This window comes from Rattus rattus, chromosome 1 (assembly GCF_011064425.1).
Source record: "Rattus rattus isolate New Zealand chromosome 1, Rrattus_CSIRO_v1, whole genome shotgun sequence".
Classification (NCBI taxonomy): Eukaryota; Metazoa; Chordata; class Mammalia; order Rodentia; family Muridae; genus Rattus; species Rattus rattus.
In genome coordinates this window covers 150,203,337-150,221,271 of record NC_046154.1, presented here as the reverse complement: position 1 = coordinate 150,221,271, position 17,935 = coordinate 150,203,337, and the positions used below count along the sequence as shown (strand labels likewise).

Sequence of the window (17,935 nt, the reverse complement as noted above, 5' to 3'; positions counted from 1 at the left end):
TTTTGTACAAATGGTATCATCCGTGTAACACTGATTTTTCCCCGAGATTTGCTATATTTGCCTTAGCTGCATATTATTTATGCAGAAAAAGTTGTTTGTACTTCAGTCTAGTATATTGGTCGTGTGTTCATTTAGCTGCTTGAAGAACTTAGGTTATCTGCTATTATTGCAATGTTCAAACATTTTCTCTTAATATTTTTGTGCTCAATGTAAATGTTTCTTCAATAGTAGTTGTACGAATGCTGGATAAGCAATAACTATTACAGAACTTGAAAAGAACCTGTAAGTGTGATCTTAAACTAACTGTCTCAATGAGATCTGGGTTTTTTTTTTGTCTGTCTGTAAAGCTTCATAGCTTTTGGAAATGTAGAACAAACCAAAAGTTATTCTCAGACATTTACCTAGAAACGAGACTCACTGGGATGTGTGCGTGTACATTTTGCTAAGACTCTTTAACCCATCAATTTATCCTCCAGAGAGGAAGCTGTGCAGGCGTCTAAGCACTCTGCCAGCTTTTGAGCCCATTGTTGATGTCCAAATCAATGGGAATTGCTGCAGGTCTGAGAGTATGGCAAACAGTTCAGTGAGTGAGTTGGTAAAGTCCCACTGATTATGCCAGTATTAGGAAGTTTGAATACTTTTTTCCTAAGTGCTTAATGCTTACTGGTCGTAAGTTTTCTTTTTATGAGACAGAAGCGGAGTTGAGTTTTCACTAATCTACTAACACTAAGAAGAAAATATATGGGTAGGAAACTCTACAAAATCATCAGGCTCTCTGCTGAAATGTCGGGGGGAGTTATACCCTTACAGAAGGGTCAAACCAGAAAATGCCTTACCTAAACCATAACTTACTCAATTAGGCTAAGTCAGTTATTAATTAAGCCAAATACCCCTTCAACTCTATCCACCAATCTACCAAATGGCATTCCACCTTCAATAGTTTTCAGGCAAATTAAACCGAACATGATAGAACTACAGATTTGCCAGGAAGGTGAACTGAAAACCACAAGTGAGGTCTACAAAGCAAGTGCTGTTAGCTCCTTTGGAAAAGCACTGGCAGGGCTTACTACAACTCAATGAGTGTTCCTTGAAAAGTGAACAGCAGATGAGTACCACAAATGAGTACGGCTAGCCAATCCAATCACCTGGGAATTCTACTCCAAAGTACACCTGGCATGATACCACTATAAAACAAATCTTTAGTGGTAGATACCCTGGAGAAGACAACCATTTTCTCAAATGATTGTAAGATTTGACGAAGTTCTAGGTTTTGAGAAAAGACCTTACTACAGCCAAGCCAGTCTCCAATGAAGGATATTACCCCCAAAGCCCCCTGACCCCCATGCTTGAGTGCTGGATTATAGGCATGTACTGTACAATGCCTGGCTGACCTTTCTTTTTGATGGTGCCAAGACCCAAACCTCAGGTTTGTATGTGTTAGGCAAATCCTACAGTGCTACACAGAGCTACACTCTGAGCTCGGTTGTTTCCTGATGTAGGGCTCGTCCTCATCAACAACTGTGTTCCCTGGTGCAAACCTGTCTACCTTTACATTTAAGACACGTTATTTTCTTCTAGAGGTAGAGATACTCAGTAAAAAATTAACTACAAATTTAAGATTTTTTTCTTTCTTTGAAGAGGTGTAATTTATCCCAATAACACTATTTTTAAGAGTGTTTTAACTATTTTAACAAGTTGAGGCCTATTGACTGTATTAACATACAGACTCAAACTGCAAATGATCATATAACAAACTCCAACTGGGTGTGGTGACACAGTCTTGAGATCCTATCTCAAAGAAAGAAAATGAAAGGGAAAGGAAAGAGGAAAAGAAGGTACAGAAAATGGGGACAGCCCTAGTAGTTCATGTCTACATCCCAGTACCATCTAGAGTGGTGCAGTGATCTTGAGTTTTGAGGTTAGCATTGGATACTGAACCAGTTTTTAATCTCAACAATACAGCAATATAAACAAAGAAACAAATAAGAAATATACAAGGTAGGCCACTCTATATTTATGCTGTCTAATGTAGCAGCCACCAGCCCTCAAAATGTGTCAACTATAAAGCTGGACATACTGTAAATATAAAGACTTGACATTAAAAAGGGTAGCTAAAACACTAAATTCTTGTATCCATTAATGTTAAAATTATCTTTTTAATATACTGAGTTAGGTCAAGCTTTCCCTCCTTCAGTTTTGTTTTCCTTACCCCATATAAAGGTATAAAATTAATTCTCTTGTTTTACTGTAATTACCGTGTAAAATTCTGGGTCACCAAATATTCTTTCAAACACTTCTTCTGCTTCCTTAAAGCTGCCCATTTCCATACACACAGCTACAGCCTTAAAGATGACATATACAAACTTTAGTTTGCTTTTAAAATATTCAACCATTAAGTTAAGTCTGAAAGACTTCATTTAAAACATTTGCATGCATTTTATTTGATAAAGATATAATTGTTTTTCAATGATGAAATAATTATGTCTTAAAAAGATGTAAAAATTTCTGTGCACATTTACAACATGTTCAGCATCCCAAAGCAGGCATTAATAAATCATAAGTCAGTTTATTATCTGGAAAGACTACTGATCCTGCTGTTCATCTCCATATTTCTCTAACTGTAGAGACAGGCCACACCTGCTCCATAGAACTGCTGTGAGGCTCATACAACGGTGACAGAAGAGAAGTACACTGAGCTGCTGCCACCTTCTCAACTGTCTGCAGTGAGGCAATCAAAGCCAGTGTTTCTTAGAGACCTAGAGATTATGAAATGTGAAAAAATTTGTACTAAGTTGAATTTTTACAAGAATCAAGTCATTTTTCTATCCAATATGCCTAATCTCCAGGTCCTAATTTCACTTGATAATCACCACATTGGGGAAAGTAGGAAATGATCTTCCAAACTACAGCTAGAGCACACTCTTCTTCTCACTACTTTTTTCATTTCTTTCTTCAGAGTTTTGCTCTTTCTGTGCATAAATCTCTGTGTGTACCTGTGTGCAGCTGCCTGCAGAGACCAGAACAGGGAGCTGGGGTTCCAGGTGGTTGTGAACTCATACTGTGGGTGCTGGGAACTTTACTCAGGTCCTCTGAAAGAGCAGAAATGCTCTTAAGCACTAAGCCATCCCTACGACCCCTAAGTTGCTTCTTGTTAGGTATTTTGTCCCATCAATAAGAAAAGCAATTGATATAATATTCTAGCAAAGCAATAAGCACAAAACAATACTCATACCTGAATTTTAATTAAATTCTGTATTTCTTCATGAAGTCTGTCATGTTCTTTTTCAATTGAGTCCCAAATCATCAGGGCTGATTCCAAGGGTGTAATCCGCTCATCAACTTCAAACTGTGCATCTTTTAAGACAGAAAAGTAAGTAAGTTAACTGAAAGTTAAGTAGAACCTTAAAAAGTTCATTCTATTTCAATTTTATCTAGCATATACATTCCAGGCAGTTTTCAGATAGAACAGTTTAGGGAAATGAGCTTCCTAAGTTAATTTGTTAACTAAAATAGACAAAACCAAACCAAACCACTGCAATTAGAAAAGTCAGAAACGTCTGTTTCTTGAGACAGGGTTTCTCTTCGTAACCCTGGCTGTCCTGGAACTCACTCTATATAGTCTACGCTGGGCTTAAATGCAGAGATTCACCTGCCTCAGCCCTCTGAGCACTGGCATTAGAGGTGTGAGCCACTACCGCCTGGCAAAACAACAAAAACAAAACAATTAAACAAAAGGAACCAAAAACATTTTATTTTTTTATTTATGTATTTTTAATTAAAGGTCTTGCTGTGTACTCCTGGCTGGATTCAAGATCATTCTTTTTGTCTTGGCCTCCAGAGTACTGGAAACACAGGTATGTACCACCATGTTTAGCCATCATTTTAAGTATCCCTGTGGGAGCCGAATTGGATTTGGGCCTGGTTGCCTTGTCACTGTTTGGCCTTAGTCTTAGATTGTAGGATCAAAAGCCTCTCCCTGTAATTTACGGCACAAGAAGTTTACATTCATGGAATGTTTTCAGCCAGAACAAGACCCTTCTGGGTCTCCAACAAGGTTTGACCCCTACTGAGCCCTGCCCTTGCATGTGGAAGCCTTTTGTTCCCAACCGGCGGTCTGGCCAGGTACTTCTCACCTGAGTCAGAATTAGGCTGGCCTTCCTGGTTATTTCCCTAATTTATTCAGGCCACATAGTCGATCCTTTGTTACCTAAGTCTCAGCCAGGGTTCCCCACTGTGTTTGGCAGATACCTGCTAAGTGGTGTTCTTTGGATATATAGTTTGGTCAATAAAGAAACCAGAGGCTCTCTTCCTCTTCTGGCTTGACTCGAATAACCTGTGTGTGTGTGTATGTTTCTTTCATCCCACAGGCTTTCGCCCGATTCTCGGTACCGTGTCGGTGCAGGCGCCGACATATCCTGAAGGCAAAAATACTCTTATTTGTTCACATAATTGTATTTTACATTTTGAGACAGGAACTACTAACTACTTATATTCCTCTAAAGCTCTAGTTTCGGAGATGTTTTGGTTCATTTCAATGCAACTACAGAGTAAATAAATATATTCAGGAAAAATTTCAAGCTGGGTATAATTTCATATATTAAATAGCACATGTATATAGCTATTGCAAAATTTTATTTTCTGCTAGCCTCTTTGGGCATTTCCAAACTTTCAAATAAAAAAAAATTACTCATTTATAATCTGAGCTGTGCTAAGTACGTACGCTATAAACGCAAGGAGAAACCACCTACATGGAGACTCAAGTGTGAAATCCCAGCACTTCAGAGGCTGAGGTAGGAGCATTGCCAACGATTCAAGCCTAGCCTGGGTGAGACCTTGTCTCAAATAAACAAACAGAATAAACCAATTCCCGTCCATGCGGACCTGGACTATCCACACATGATGCAATGAGGACGGTGTGACCGGCCTTTCCCTAGGACTATGGTATTATGCCAGTGCTTCTCTTTGTTTACTTTCCTTCAGCATTATCCAGAAAGACTCGCAGATGGACAGCTACAGAAACCTGGTAATGGTTTTGTTTAAGCCTTAGAATGTGGTCTAGGGATGCAGTTCAGAAGCAGAACACTTAAGTCTGCATACATGAAGCAAAGAGCTGTTAAGAAGGAAATAACAGAAAAGGATACGGAGAAAATAACAAGAAAACCACAGAGGATGGGAAGATAACATGTGGGAAAGCGGAGGTGACAGATAAGGCAGAGGTATACTGTTACAGTATCTTTATGAGCCGGACGTACATGCCGTCTGAGGCTTACTGCTCTCACCCTTACTCTCACCCTTTCTAGTGCTTTCTGAACCCTTGGCTTGTTGAACTCAGCTGTTTCGGCTCAAACTCTCCGAGTGACTGGTTTCAGTCTGGCTTCTGACTGCACTTCTCTGCTTGGCCTCCTCCTAACTTTGGCAGTATGCTCTACTCTCTTGGTTCCTTCTCATTCTGACTCATTCACCTGTCTGGCTTGTTCCCTCTGCAGTGTCTCTGCAAAACTGCTTCTGTCCCTCTTTCTCTCTCCCCACTTCTCCCTCCCATCCGTCCTTCCTTTCTAGTTGCCTCTCTTTCCTGTCTGTTCTTGTGAGAGTTGGGCATATTCTATCTCTGAGTCATTCTGTCAAATCTTTCTCTGATTCATCCCTTTGTCTGCCCCCCTCTACCAATTAGACTTCACTTTCAAACATGGCTGCTTCCTCTACAAACTAACTTACTTTCATTGTTTGGGATTGTAGGTATGTACAAAGAATGTGTCTGTACTCCAGCCAGATCAATCCCAGAGTGTCTTTCTATTCCAGCTGGATCAATCCCATAGACCTAAAAGGTCTTTGGGTGTGATCTCTTTGCCAGAGCAGTCATGTTGCTGAATTAAAATTCCTCTACAATTTACAAAAGAAATTCTTACTAATAAGTAAAAGTCATTATTTCTGTCATCCTTGCTCACTAAAGGAGTCCCAGAAACCTAGGAGAGGGCAGTTACAAGTGGGAGAGACAGATGCCAGGACCCTTAAAAATCACTTCCTGGTTGTCTCAAAGAAAAGTTCACCTTAGCAGATGGCATGAGCCTGTACACAAAGATCCTAATAACTCCACCATGAAACATTTAGATTTGATAAATACTTTTAGTGAAATAGCAGGATAAAAAAAATCAAAGTGCAAAATTTAGTAACTTTTCCTTATTATCAGTAATAAGTTTGTTGAGAAAGACACAAGGAACAAAACTCTTGTTCACAATAAAATAAAGTAGCTAGGAATAAACCTAACTTAGAGGATAAATGATCTATAAAATAAAATATTTAGGATACTGAAGAGGTTGAAGACATTAAAAGATGAAAAGACCTCCTATACTTATGGATTGACAGAATGCTGTAAAAATGGCTATTCTTATGAAAGTGATCTACAGATTTGATGCAATCTATCAAAATCCCATTTACATGTTTCATAAAATTGGGGGGGAAATCCCTATAATTTATGTGGAACAGCAAAAGCAACAGTAAGCAGAAGGAGCAATATGATAAAGATCACATAAATACCTTCCCTTAAACTAGGAAAACAGGTGGAAAATGTAAAAAAATCACATTGTATAGGACAAGGAGCAGACATAGAACCACGACAACGAGGCAAAACAACATTCTGAAAAGGGCCTCCTTGGAGGTGAGCTGCTAAGTTGTTCCTGGTTTCTTTCCTGGCCTTATTTTGGATGATGTCTCAAGATCTGGTAGGGCAGGCAAAAGCAGGCAGTATTTTACAGGGGAAGGAAAAATAAGAAAAGCTTCTGATTGTTTCCTTGTCATTAGGTCAGTGGAGTGGAAACTAAACAAACTGAAAACACATGACTCACCTTTCCTTACCAGGGCATCAGCTAAGTTCTGTAGGAGGCCTGAAAGTTCCTAGCCTCAGATCTTATGAAATTAAGAGCCAGGCATAGTGGCACGCACCTCCAAGTCCCTGCGCTCAGGATCTGTGACAGAAGAACTACGAGATTCTGGGCAGCCTGGGGCACATAAATAAGTCTTTTGAGATGAGAGATCTGCTATACACGTTTTCCCTTGAGGTGCTGCTGTGTTTTGTAGCTCTGTGGGGCTGAAGACTGAAGCCAGTGTGGCACCCACTGGTTACTTATGAGCACTCAACAGTCAAAACGCAACGAATCCAAACAGACGTGCTTTAAGCATAAAATACTACATCGTAAACGTACTACAAATATAGGATATCTCAACTTTTTGTATATTACTTGGCATATTTTAAAAATATTAGGTTACTGAGTTAATAAACAAGACATCATTAAAATTAATATTTCCTTTTAGTTGTCTTAATTTAACAACTAAAACATTGTAAATTTCAAACACAGACCACATTTCTAGTGGGAAGTACTCCTACAGAGCAATCACAGAAAGATTATATGGGGCTATAGCTGGGAGAATGCACATTCCGCAGGCAAGTCAAAGGCTCTAGACACATAATACTATAAAGCAAGCAAGCAAACAAGGATGTCAAAAACCCCTAAACCACTATCTCTTTCAAGTCAACTAGGACAAAACATTGATTCTTACTAGCTGATCCTAGTGATTTTTCTAAGATATATATTTAAGACAGAATTTTAGTACATTTAAAGATTAAGCCATGAGATCAGGATATATATGTGGCTCAGTAGTATAGTATGTGTCTAATTCACACAAGACTCGGGTTTCAATCCTTGTAGCTATGCAAATGAACAAACAAATCACCCATAGGGTTACTCAAAATCTGTTTTTAACCCCTTGGTTTGAAGGGAAGATTTCCTGGAAAGAAACTAAGATTTAAGGAGTAACTATGTATGCAAAGCATTGCTAGCAGTTAGAATATTCTGATTTACAAAACCACACAGCTAACTATAATACTGTAAGGTAGGGCCTTCAATTTTCCAGTTGTGTACACATCGGCCTGTTATCTTTCTCAGCCACAGGCCCTAACCTACATAGCCCTCTCTTCTGTATCTTCTCCAGCCTTGTTGTGTACTAGTTTTTCCCCAGTTCCAACATTCTATCCTAGAGGGAGGTGTATAAAGACTCGGGAGATAAACAACTCAGAAGGCTCAAGCTCTCCATGAAGCTTCCAGCTCCAGTGCTGCTGAGCTGCCTGCCGTCCATGCTGCTGTGAGCTCTGCCTGTACCGTGCAGCTGCCTCGGGGTTGCCCACAGCCCTGTCAACAGCCGCAGTAAGCCAGTTGGCTCGCTTCGGCAGAGCTTGGTGGCAGTGTTCCTTTGGTTGGTCATGGGTTCCATAGTGTGGGGGGGAGACTGTTAATCTCTCCAGGAATAATGCCAGACAAGCTCCTAACTTCAGTCTCCAAATAAAGCAGGCTGCATGGCCTGGCTATAGTTTACTATGGGACTTAACATTCTGGGAGTTTAAATAATACATTTTTATAAGTAAGCAGTTTCATGTCAATACTGCTCATCAACAAGTATTGCTGGGAAAGTACCTTGTAAATTATAAAAACCAATGGAATTATTTTTACAAAACGTCCATTAGATGACCATGTTGTAAATGAGTCATGATTGGTAAAATGAACAAAGTCGCTCATTACAACCTAAGATGAACCGTGGAGGGTGGGGGATTTAGGTCAGTGGTAGAGCGCTTGCCTAGGAAGCGCAAGGCCCTGGGTTCGGTCCCCAGCTCCGAAAAAAAAAAAAAAAAAAAGATGAACCGTGGAAATGAGGGACACAGATTACAGCTACAAACCATAGTTTTTGTTTAAGAACCAGCATCAAGTTTAAATAGCGGCCAGTAAACAGTGTGTACATGATAGCTGTGGTCACTAAAGAACGTGAGAAAGCTTCGACTGAAATTCTATAAATGTAGTCCTCCCACTGCCACATCTTAACCATCTGGGAGCTAACCTCAGAGCGAGGCAGAATGACTCTACTGTTTAAAGATGCACTTTAAAACATAAGCTGAAGCAGGCTAAAGGTTGAGAGTCATTGCTCTAGAAAGATAAAATTATATTTGCTTGTTTTAGGTATGCTTATGTGTATGACAGACGCAGGTAGGCAAACTTCCTCTCTCAACCTCCAAATCAGAAAAATATGATTATCAGTTTTCCATGTGCTATATTTAGAAATAAGTTAAAAGACTTCTAAATATAAAATAAAAATGTATACTTACCAAGAGACTTTCCTGCTGCAACTCTTGTCAAAAACTGACATATATATACAGTTTTCAACTGGTAAGCTGTAAGACTGGGTAGTCCATGAATAATAGCTAAAAAGTTTTAAAAAAGACTTTTATTAAAATATTATCACAAACTAGCACACCTACTATGTAGATACAGTGCAGTGTTAAATAATCGATTATAAACACTTGGTGGCGGCTGTTCTTGGTTCTCAACTTGGCTACATCTGGAATTAACTAAGACCTAAACATGGCTGGGCACACCTGGGAGTTAGTTTTGCTTACCTGGATCATCTGAACTGGGAAGATCTGCCTCTACGTAGGAATCTGAATAACTTCTAATCTGACAAACTTCTAATCCAGATCTTTTGAGTGGATTAGGACTAGGGAAGACTCACCTCCTACCTGGGCTACGCCTTCCTTCACAAGCTTACTCCTACTCTCCATAACAAATCCATTCCTTCACTGACAGTGGAATCTACTTTGGGATTCTGGTATACACTGAAGACATCAAGCATCATTGATAGAACATTATTGAATTCTTATAAAGTTGTTACTCTAGAGAGCCCTAATAAAATACGCAACAAAAACTGATCATAAACTTAGAACTGTGGTTTCTAGTCAATTTAAAAAAAAATAATCAGGAACAAAAGTTTTGTAATATTACTGCTCTTACAAAATGTAACTCAAATGTGCAACGGATAGTCAAATTGTTCTTACAAGTAGTACCAAGATTCACATCAGAATTTAAAAAAATGTATCAAACCACTACTTTGAAATATATACCATGACATTCTTTTTTTAGGAAATACTATTTTAGGAAATTGTCAAGGTTTCCATTGAACTTGCTCAATTCATAATCAAAACATTTATCTCTTCAACATCTGAACAAACACAAAGACGCACTTGGCAGTGAATATGTACACTGGTAAGCCAACCGTATTCCTGGATCTCTCTCATCCACACACAGGCCAGAGGACAAACTTGAGTTTCATTTTTCAGGCACTGTCAAACTTTGTTTTTCAAACTTTTTAGTCATTCAAACAAAAGATTGATATACTTTTATTTTATGAATATGGATATGGTGCCTGCTGAGGCCAAAAGAGAATATTAGATCCCTGCAACTGGAGTGTAAGACCTTGCCATGTGAGTGCTAAGAATCAAGCCCGGCTTCTCTGGAAGACCAGTTAGCGCTCTTAACTTCTGAGCCATCATCTCTCCTGCATCCCGTCCTCCTCAGTCAGGCCTTTGCTTTCGGCCTTCCATTGGCCCACATCTTGTCAAATTAGGTTAGGCCAGGGGTCAGCAAACCCAATCCACCTGTCTTCCCAGTACTGTGGGTATGCGTGTGTTAAGCTTTTTGTATAGCTTCTGGGGATCAAATGCGGGTTCCCTAACTTGCAAGATAAGCATTTGACAAGCTGTGCTACCTCCCTTGGCACCGGCATCCCGCTCCTTCTTCAAGTCTTCTATATTCATCTTCTAGTTTGGATCTAGGAGGCGTTAGCCCCTGGGCTGGCTGCTCTTTTTTATTTTTATTTTTTAAACATTTTAACCCATCTTGACCTTCAGTGAAGCCCGCCGGGCCTCGTTTCCGTGTGCGGTCGAGGGAACTGTTAGGAGTGGGGGCGGGAACGAGGACTCCCAGGAAACAGGAGGCGGCGGGCTTCGCGCGGCCTCTGCCAGTGATCCGGCCCGGGTACAAGAGAGAAAGCAGGTCCCGGCCCGCGACGCAGCCCTCGGCCCCGGCGGCCCTCACTCACCCTCGGCGCTGTCACGAGTCTGGCGAAAGTCCTCGCAGCGGCCGTCGCGAAAGGCTCGGCACAGAGACAGGCAGAGGAAGTCGAGCATCCAGCCCGCAGCCACGGCCTCCGCCTCGGCCACAAGCTCCGCGTTCTCCTCCTCTCTCGGGGGCCCCAGCTGCACCTGGCAGTCGAACAACTCTGCGTCGTCTCTCGCCGCCTCCTTCTCCGGAGAATCCGCGTTGGTCCCGCCCGCATTGCTCCGCGCGCCCGGAGCCGCTGAGGTGACAGTCCCCGCCATGTTAAACCGAAAGCGTGCGAAAGCGCGCGTTGTTCCTCAGCTGGCGCAGTTTGGCTCACGATGGGCGTGGAAGTCAGTCAATCGCAACGCTAGAATGGGCTAGTGGCTCGAGCTTGGCTTCCGATTGGCTGGGACCTGCTAAGTTCCGGGTCAGTCAGAGGGCGGGATTTTTGAATAAAGTAGCTTCTGGCTGGTAGGCTAGGATGTTTTAAAAATGCTATCAGCACTGGAAACAACCAGAGTAGTTAAAACGGAGAGGTTTTTGCCTGCAGATTTTGACTGCAAGGCACTGCACGTCTGTAATCCTAGCAGCACTCGGGAGGTGGAGACAGGAAGATTAGGAATTAGGGCCATCCTCAGCTACAAAGTGAGCCCCAATTTGAGCAACATCTGCAGCAGCCGCAGCCGCAGCCGCAGCCGCAGCCGCAGCCGCAACAACCACAGCCGCTGCAGCAGCAACTACAACAACAAAGGAGATTAAAACTTGTCACTGTAAACATTTGTATTTAACCCTGTTACAGTGTAATCACACTGAGTGTCTTATTGAATTCAATTAAGTGAATGACCTTCTTAGTTATTATCATTATTAGTTCATGCAGTGTGCGGTGATTATACCTAATGGTGGTGTTGCAGTCAATATTATATGGGGTTCTACCTCACCTTTGATCATTTAGTTCTCAAGTAAAAGACACAAAACCATTCTATCTATAATTTTAAGCACTAGAGCTGCTCAGATATCAATTCTCTATGTGATTTTGTCTAATTCCCTGTCAATAACCCCACATCCTGCCTGGGCTGTTCCTACTTCATCTGTCTGGCCCTCGTGTCCATGCACTCACGATCCACTTACTGCATAGCAACTTCTTCCTTCTTCCCCTCCTCTCCGCATGGTCTCTCTAGAGACCTCAAGCCCAAGACCACCTCTCTTCTTCCCAGTTACAGATCCTCATGTAGACCAACTTTTGTTGTGTAAACCTTGTGTGCTGGTCTGTTTATGCTTGGCCCAGGGAGTGGCACTACTAGGACCTACCGCCTTGTTAGAGTAGCTGTGGCCTTGTTGGAGGAAGTGTTATCCCTATGGGGGTAGGCAATGAGACCCTCCTCCTAACCACGTGGGAGCCAGTATTCTAGTGGCCTTCAGATGGACATGTAGAACTCTTACTAACCTCTGCACCATTCCTGTCTGGGCTGCCATGCTCTCACCATGATGATACTGGACTGAACCTCTGAACCTGTAAGCCAGCCCCAATTAAATGTTGTCCTTATAAGAGTGGCCTTGGTCATGGTATCTGTTCACAGCAGTAAAACCCTGACTAAGACTCCTTGTCCCTCATCCCTAATCGGTTAATAAAGGTGTGTATAGCCTGTATAGTCCAGGAGTGGAGTTGCCTGGCCTTCTGGCTATTCCTCACATGGTTCAAGACAGCATCTTTATGTGTGTCACTTGCTCTGACTTGATGGTTCTTCAATTGTAGATTTCTACCCAAACTTATTTTATTCAGATGGCATCTTCACTCAGAGATGCTTCCCTTGAATACTCCATTTTGAACCCATCTGAATTAGTTATACTGTATTTATCACTAAGGGACAACATAGATGTGTTTATTTAGGTACTGGGATCAAGACTGACAGTATTAATATTTTCTTAGTTTGCCAGTCTTTCATTAAGAAGCAAAATTCATGAAAAAAAGGCACACTATGCATGCACGATGGCAATTTTTGGTTGTCGACTTGACCACATCTGGAGGATACACTTGTTAGAGACTTCTGCTTAAATTGAAGTAGGTAGATCCATTTTTTAATCTAGATCTTTAAGGTTGGAATATACAAGCCTTCATTCCTGATCTTGATGGGGGAAGACACACCTTAATCTGGGCCACGCATCGTGTTGGACTCCTATATAAGGTCATGGAAGAAGGAAGGAAGCCTTTACCCTCTGCCTGCCTGCCCCCACTTGGCCAGCAAGTCCATTCCTTCATTAGAGCCTACTGCAAGGTTCCAGAGCTGAAGGCCAACTGGCACACTTATCTATGGGACTGAGCAGCTACCGGATTCCTCAACGTTCCATTCAGAGCCGCCCACTGTTGGAATAGTTGGACTGTAAATCATTCTAATATATGTAAATCTTGGACAGCCGCCCACTGTTGGAATAGTTGGACTGTAAATCATATATGTATAATATATACATTACATATAATAAATCCCATACATAATCTATAAATTCTGTTACTCTAGAGAACCCTCCCTAATATAGTATGTCTTGTTTATACTGTGTCCTTAATGCCTAGAAAAGTAAGAGTCTCATGGTACACATTCAATAAATATTGAATACATGTGTTACATTTGCTATAGGTTTGTTTCTATAGTTTCAAGGTTAAAAACTGATACTCAAAAGAATAGAAAATAGCTGGTCATGGTGGCTCACACCTTTCATTCCAGCACTCGGGAGGCAAAGGCAGGTGGATCTCTATGGGTTTGAGGCCAGTCTGGTGTACAAAGAGAATTCCAGGTCAGTCAGAGCTATACAGAGAAACCCTGTTTTGAAAAACAAAGAAACAGAATGGAAACATGTCTTGTTTTGAGGAAACAAGCTCAGTGTGATCTGATAATGATCATTCATTCATTATGTAGATCAGCATTTCCTCAGACTTGTATCGTCTGTCACTGCTCTAGAGGTAGTGGGACCTGGGAGAATCACCTGATAAATGAGGCAGACCAAATTCTCATGCAACAGCAAACTTTATTCAGAGCATCAGACAATTCATACTCTGAGAGTTAAGAATCATACGAGTAAGTGTGCAATCACAAGGACAAGCTGCATGTGGTAAACCATAGAGGCATACAAACAAATAACAACAGCCTGCTGTGAGGAATAATCAAACATAAACTCATCCTGCTACACCTAGGACACAAAACACATTGAAGGCCAATTTCATGTTTTTGAAGAAATTTAAGTCTTTTTTTTTTCCTGTAGAGTCAATTTTAATGGAAAAGATACATCTCGGTAAAAATTTTAATGTGTCATTTAGAAAACATTGAAATAATTTAAAATAATCTTTAATCTTTTTTAGAAACATTGTAATACTGAAAATAACTCTAAATCAGTATTTTCTTTCCTGAAAGCTGACTGAATTCCCTATCAAGTAGACATGAAGAGCAATATTCAGTCTCAAGTGACCAACATTCCAGTTCTTGCTAACAGTTCTTGTCCTTCTGGGGACATGTTCTGTATCTAGACCAACTATAAAATTTAATGGGAAAAACAAAACAAAATACAACAGAAACTTTAGAGAAGACTCATTATTTTAAATTTCCTGGATTCATTTAAAAAGTTTTAAAACATTGTAGTAGTATTAGTCATTTAACTCTTGACTCTTAATACTTCATACTTTAATCAAAATGTCTTATTTTCTACAAAATGCCATTTTTCGCACTGTACTGCTAAATGCTTTGTTGGTGTCTCCTTCCCTGATTGATACTCTCTTTGAAGAAAGCTGTTTTTAAGGATTAAAAACATTTCACTTGAAACACTAACTTGTGACAGGCCACAGGCTAAGTCACCACTGTCAATATAGTCCTGTAGGGACTGAAACCGTCTTGTCTTCTCGCTCAATGACTTACCCTCTGGTGATTAACTTCTGCCCTTCAGCATCACGGAAAGAGAAGAGGCTGGCAGTTTCTTTCTTTTTTTTTTTTTTTTTAAGATTTATTTATTTATTTTAATGTACATAACAAGTATACAGTCGCTGTTTTCAGACACACCAGAAGGGGGTATCGGATCCCATTACAGGTGGTTGTGAGCCACCATGTGGTTGCTGGGATTTGAACTCAGGACCTCTGGAAGAGCAGTCAGTGCTCTTAACCGCTGAGCCATCTCTCCAGCCCGAGGCTGGCAGTTTCTAACAGCACCGGACAGGGCTCCTTCAAGTCACTGTAGCCTCATCACTTCTGTGCAGAGCCCTGAGGGCAGCGCCCTGTCCAGTTTTACAGCTGTGCCTTAGCTGTGTCAGACTGAACATCTTGTAAGGACACTACCCTGCCCATTGTAGGTAGCTATCTAGTTTTCCACTCCTCGCAAGCACACAGCACTCGGCGTTTCCCTTCACACTTTACAAATTGTGAACGTTAAATTTTTTTGTATTTTGTTTTTGTTTTTTGGTTTGTTTTTTTTTTTTTTCCGGAGCTGAGGACCGAACCCAGGGCCTTGCGCTTGTTAGGCAAGCGCTCTACCACTGAGCTAAATCCCCAACCCTAATCTTTTTTAAACATTTATGCTTTCTTCTGCCTATGGTGTCCCTTGTACAAGCTGTGGGTGACACCCGTTGCACATCATAGCACACGCATACCTGGCCTTGGGAAACTTCACCCCAGTCTTCTAAGCCTCAACCTTCAACAGTCAGGAAAGTCAGCAACTGGAATTCAAAGGAAAGTGTTGCACCCTCCTGGGTCCCCCCCGCAGTGTTTGACCCCCTGGTCAGACCCTTCTGGGTGTTTGACCCCTGCTGAGCCCTACTGATGCATGAGGAAGCCTTTTGTTCCTAACAAAGGAACGCCCTGGCCCTGCAGCGACACACCTGGGTGCACACCAGCCGATGGTTCTTTAGTGCCTGTCTTTTGTTCTCAGTCTTTGTTCCTGGGACTTAGGCTGGTCTTCCTGGATTTCTCCCCAGTAAATTTGGGGCACATATTCAGTCTTTTGTTACTGAAGCCTTAAGCCGGGTTTTCCCACTGTGCTTCCTGAAATTTTCCACCCAGTCAACTTGAAGTATATATTTAATGAATAAAGCTACAGAATTGGCACTCTCTCTTAACACAAATGACCCGTTTATGTATGTATTTTTTAATCCCTCAGGCTTACGCCCTGTTCTCGGTGCCGTGTTGGTGCGGGCATCGACAGGAAAGCAGTGACCATCACCAGAACCCCAAACTGGGCAACATCATCTTGTCAATATGGCTTAACATTAATATGGCTGCAACACAGGGCCGGTCCCTGCTTCCTTTATTAACCACGTGAGCTGATTACAGTTTTTTAAAGTCTAGACTAGTTTTCCATATGTTTTACACATTTTATTCTGACATCTTAAAAAAAACGGACGCAGACACATTTGCATTTATCAATGCCCTTTTCTTTAAGTATGGGTTCACGTCCATCCTCGAGGCCCTGCTTCCATATTGTCTGTTTGCTGGGAGAGCTTCGGAGGCACTGTCCTCACCTGGCACTGTTGGCTGGGCTGACTCCCCAGTTAGCTGCATAATTTCTTCTAGGACATTTGTAACAGATACAACATATACAAGACGACTTCAGTTTGTTTATTTTCCTTGGCTGTTTCTTCTCTTTTATTAAATAAGTACGTTTCTGGGTTCTCATATTTTCTTTTTCTTTGAATATATTGCACAACATTTTATTACTAGAAAAGGCTTTATGTCTCAGGCAAAAAGTTTTTCTCCACCCATGAGGTGCTAATGTGTGTTACTCTCTAAAAGAGTTAGGTGGTTGGTTGTCTTTGTGGCCATCGGTAAAGGGAACAGAATGGAAGGGCTTGTAGGATTCAAGTCTGAAAGGAGAGCAAATGATTTCCACTATGGATTTTCCAATCCCATCTTACATACCTGTTGTTGAAAAGATCCCTCCAATAATACCACAGAGTCTTACAAAAAACTGCCAGAGAGCATGTGTTCCTCAGTGACTGTCACCATGACAGAACTGAGATCGTATTTCATAAATATTCCAGAGATGCTGTGGCTGCCTACAGCATGGTTGATGATGCCTCCCTTTCTATCACAGAGAACTGGTGGGTATCTGCTGAAGTCTTGTATGTATGTAGCTTTGTTGGCACAACTGTAATGAAATATTGGAGCATCTGGTTGTGATCTACAGCGATCTTTTCAGTTCCTTCCAAAGGATTAATAATTCCTGGAAAAAGATCAACAAAAGACAAATGATCTCTTCTGTGAGAAAAGTTGTAAGAATCATGGTTGACAAGTGCTGCCAAATGTGCATGCCCTCGAGGATGTGGGGCTGCCTTGCCCACAGATATGTGAAAATCCCCTGCTACTTTATTGACATAGAGATGACCATGATTCTGCACCCATCTGGAGTCGGTGATCTTCCCTTGGTGGCAGTGCAGTTGATGAACTTTTAAACGCACGTCTGAAGATCATGTCTTGAAGGGAATGCTCTTCTTGCAGCCTACTCTGAATCTACTGCAGCACCCTCTGCCACTCTCTCTGCTGTGGTGAAAGGTCAAACAGTGCTGGTTCATAAGCCAGACCATCTGCAGAAGCAACCATGGTCTCTGCTAAACCCAGTACATCTGCTCCAACATAGAGAAACTGGTCCCCTACTGGCTGATGTCTCCACTTAGCTGTTAGGAACCTTAGGAAAGGCATCTAACTCTTTCACCAAACTTAAGGTTTTTCTCTGATTTAGTTGCCTCATCTTCAGAAAAACCTTCCTTTTCCTTTATATAGTCATGCCAGTAGTACGGTTCCAGTCAACCACCATGTTTCACAGAAGCCTGGGTTGCCCGAGCCCAGTGCACACAAAGATCGAAATTTGTCTATAGACTCTTCTTCCTCCTCTCCCCCCTCCTCCTCTTCTTCCTCCTCCTCTTCCTCTCCCTCCTCCTCCTATTATGTATTATTATTGTTTTTGTTGTTGATGTAGTTTTCGCAAGCACTCATAATCCTTCTTACACGACTCCATTCTTGGACTATGTTCTAACATCTGAGTCTTTA

General features: G+C 41.4%; 1 protein-coding gene and 1 pseudogene across 2 annotated transcripts in view; both read right to left on the bottom strand.

The window, feature by feature from the left end:
* The window catches only part of Terf1 (telomeric repeat binding factor 1), a 28,481-nt gene extending 17,237 nt beyond the window's left edge, over positions 1 to 11,244 (bottom strand). The window contains exons 1-4 of one of the 2 annotated variants that reach the window (XM_032906890.1): positions 10,918 to 11,243; positions 9,149 to 9,244; positions 3,233 to 3,354; positions 2,256 to 2,342 (exon numbers count right to left, since the gene is read on the bottom strand). In XM_032906890.1, coding sequence (XP_032762781.1) covers positions 2,256 to 2,342; positions 3,233 to 3,354; positions 9,149 to 9,244; positions 10,918 to 11,197 — 585 coding nt within the window. In that variant the 5' untranslated portion in view covers positions 11,198 to 11,243. Of the gene's footprint in view, positions 1 to 2,255; positions 2,343 to 3,232; positions 3,355 to 9,148; positions 9,245 to 10,917 lie in introns of both variants that reach the window. The other variant, XM_032906899.1, reaches the window with a different exon arrangement.
* A 5,413-nt stretch (positions 11,245 to 16,657) lies between these two features.
* Positions 16,658 to 17,704, bottom strand: LOC116889814 (annotated as a pseudogene).
* Positions 17,705 to 17,935: the final 231 nt, after the last annotated feature.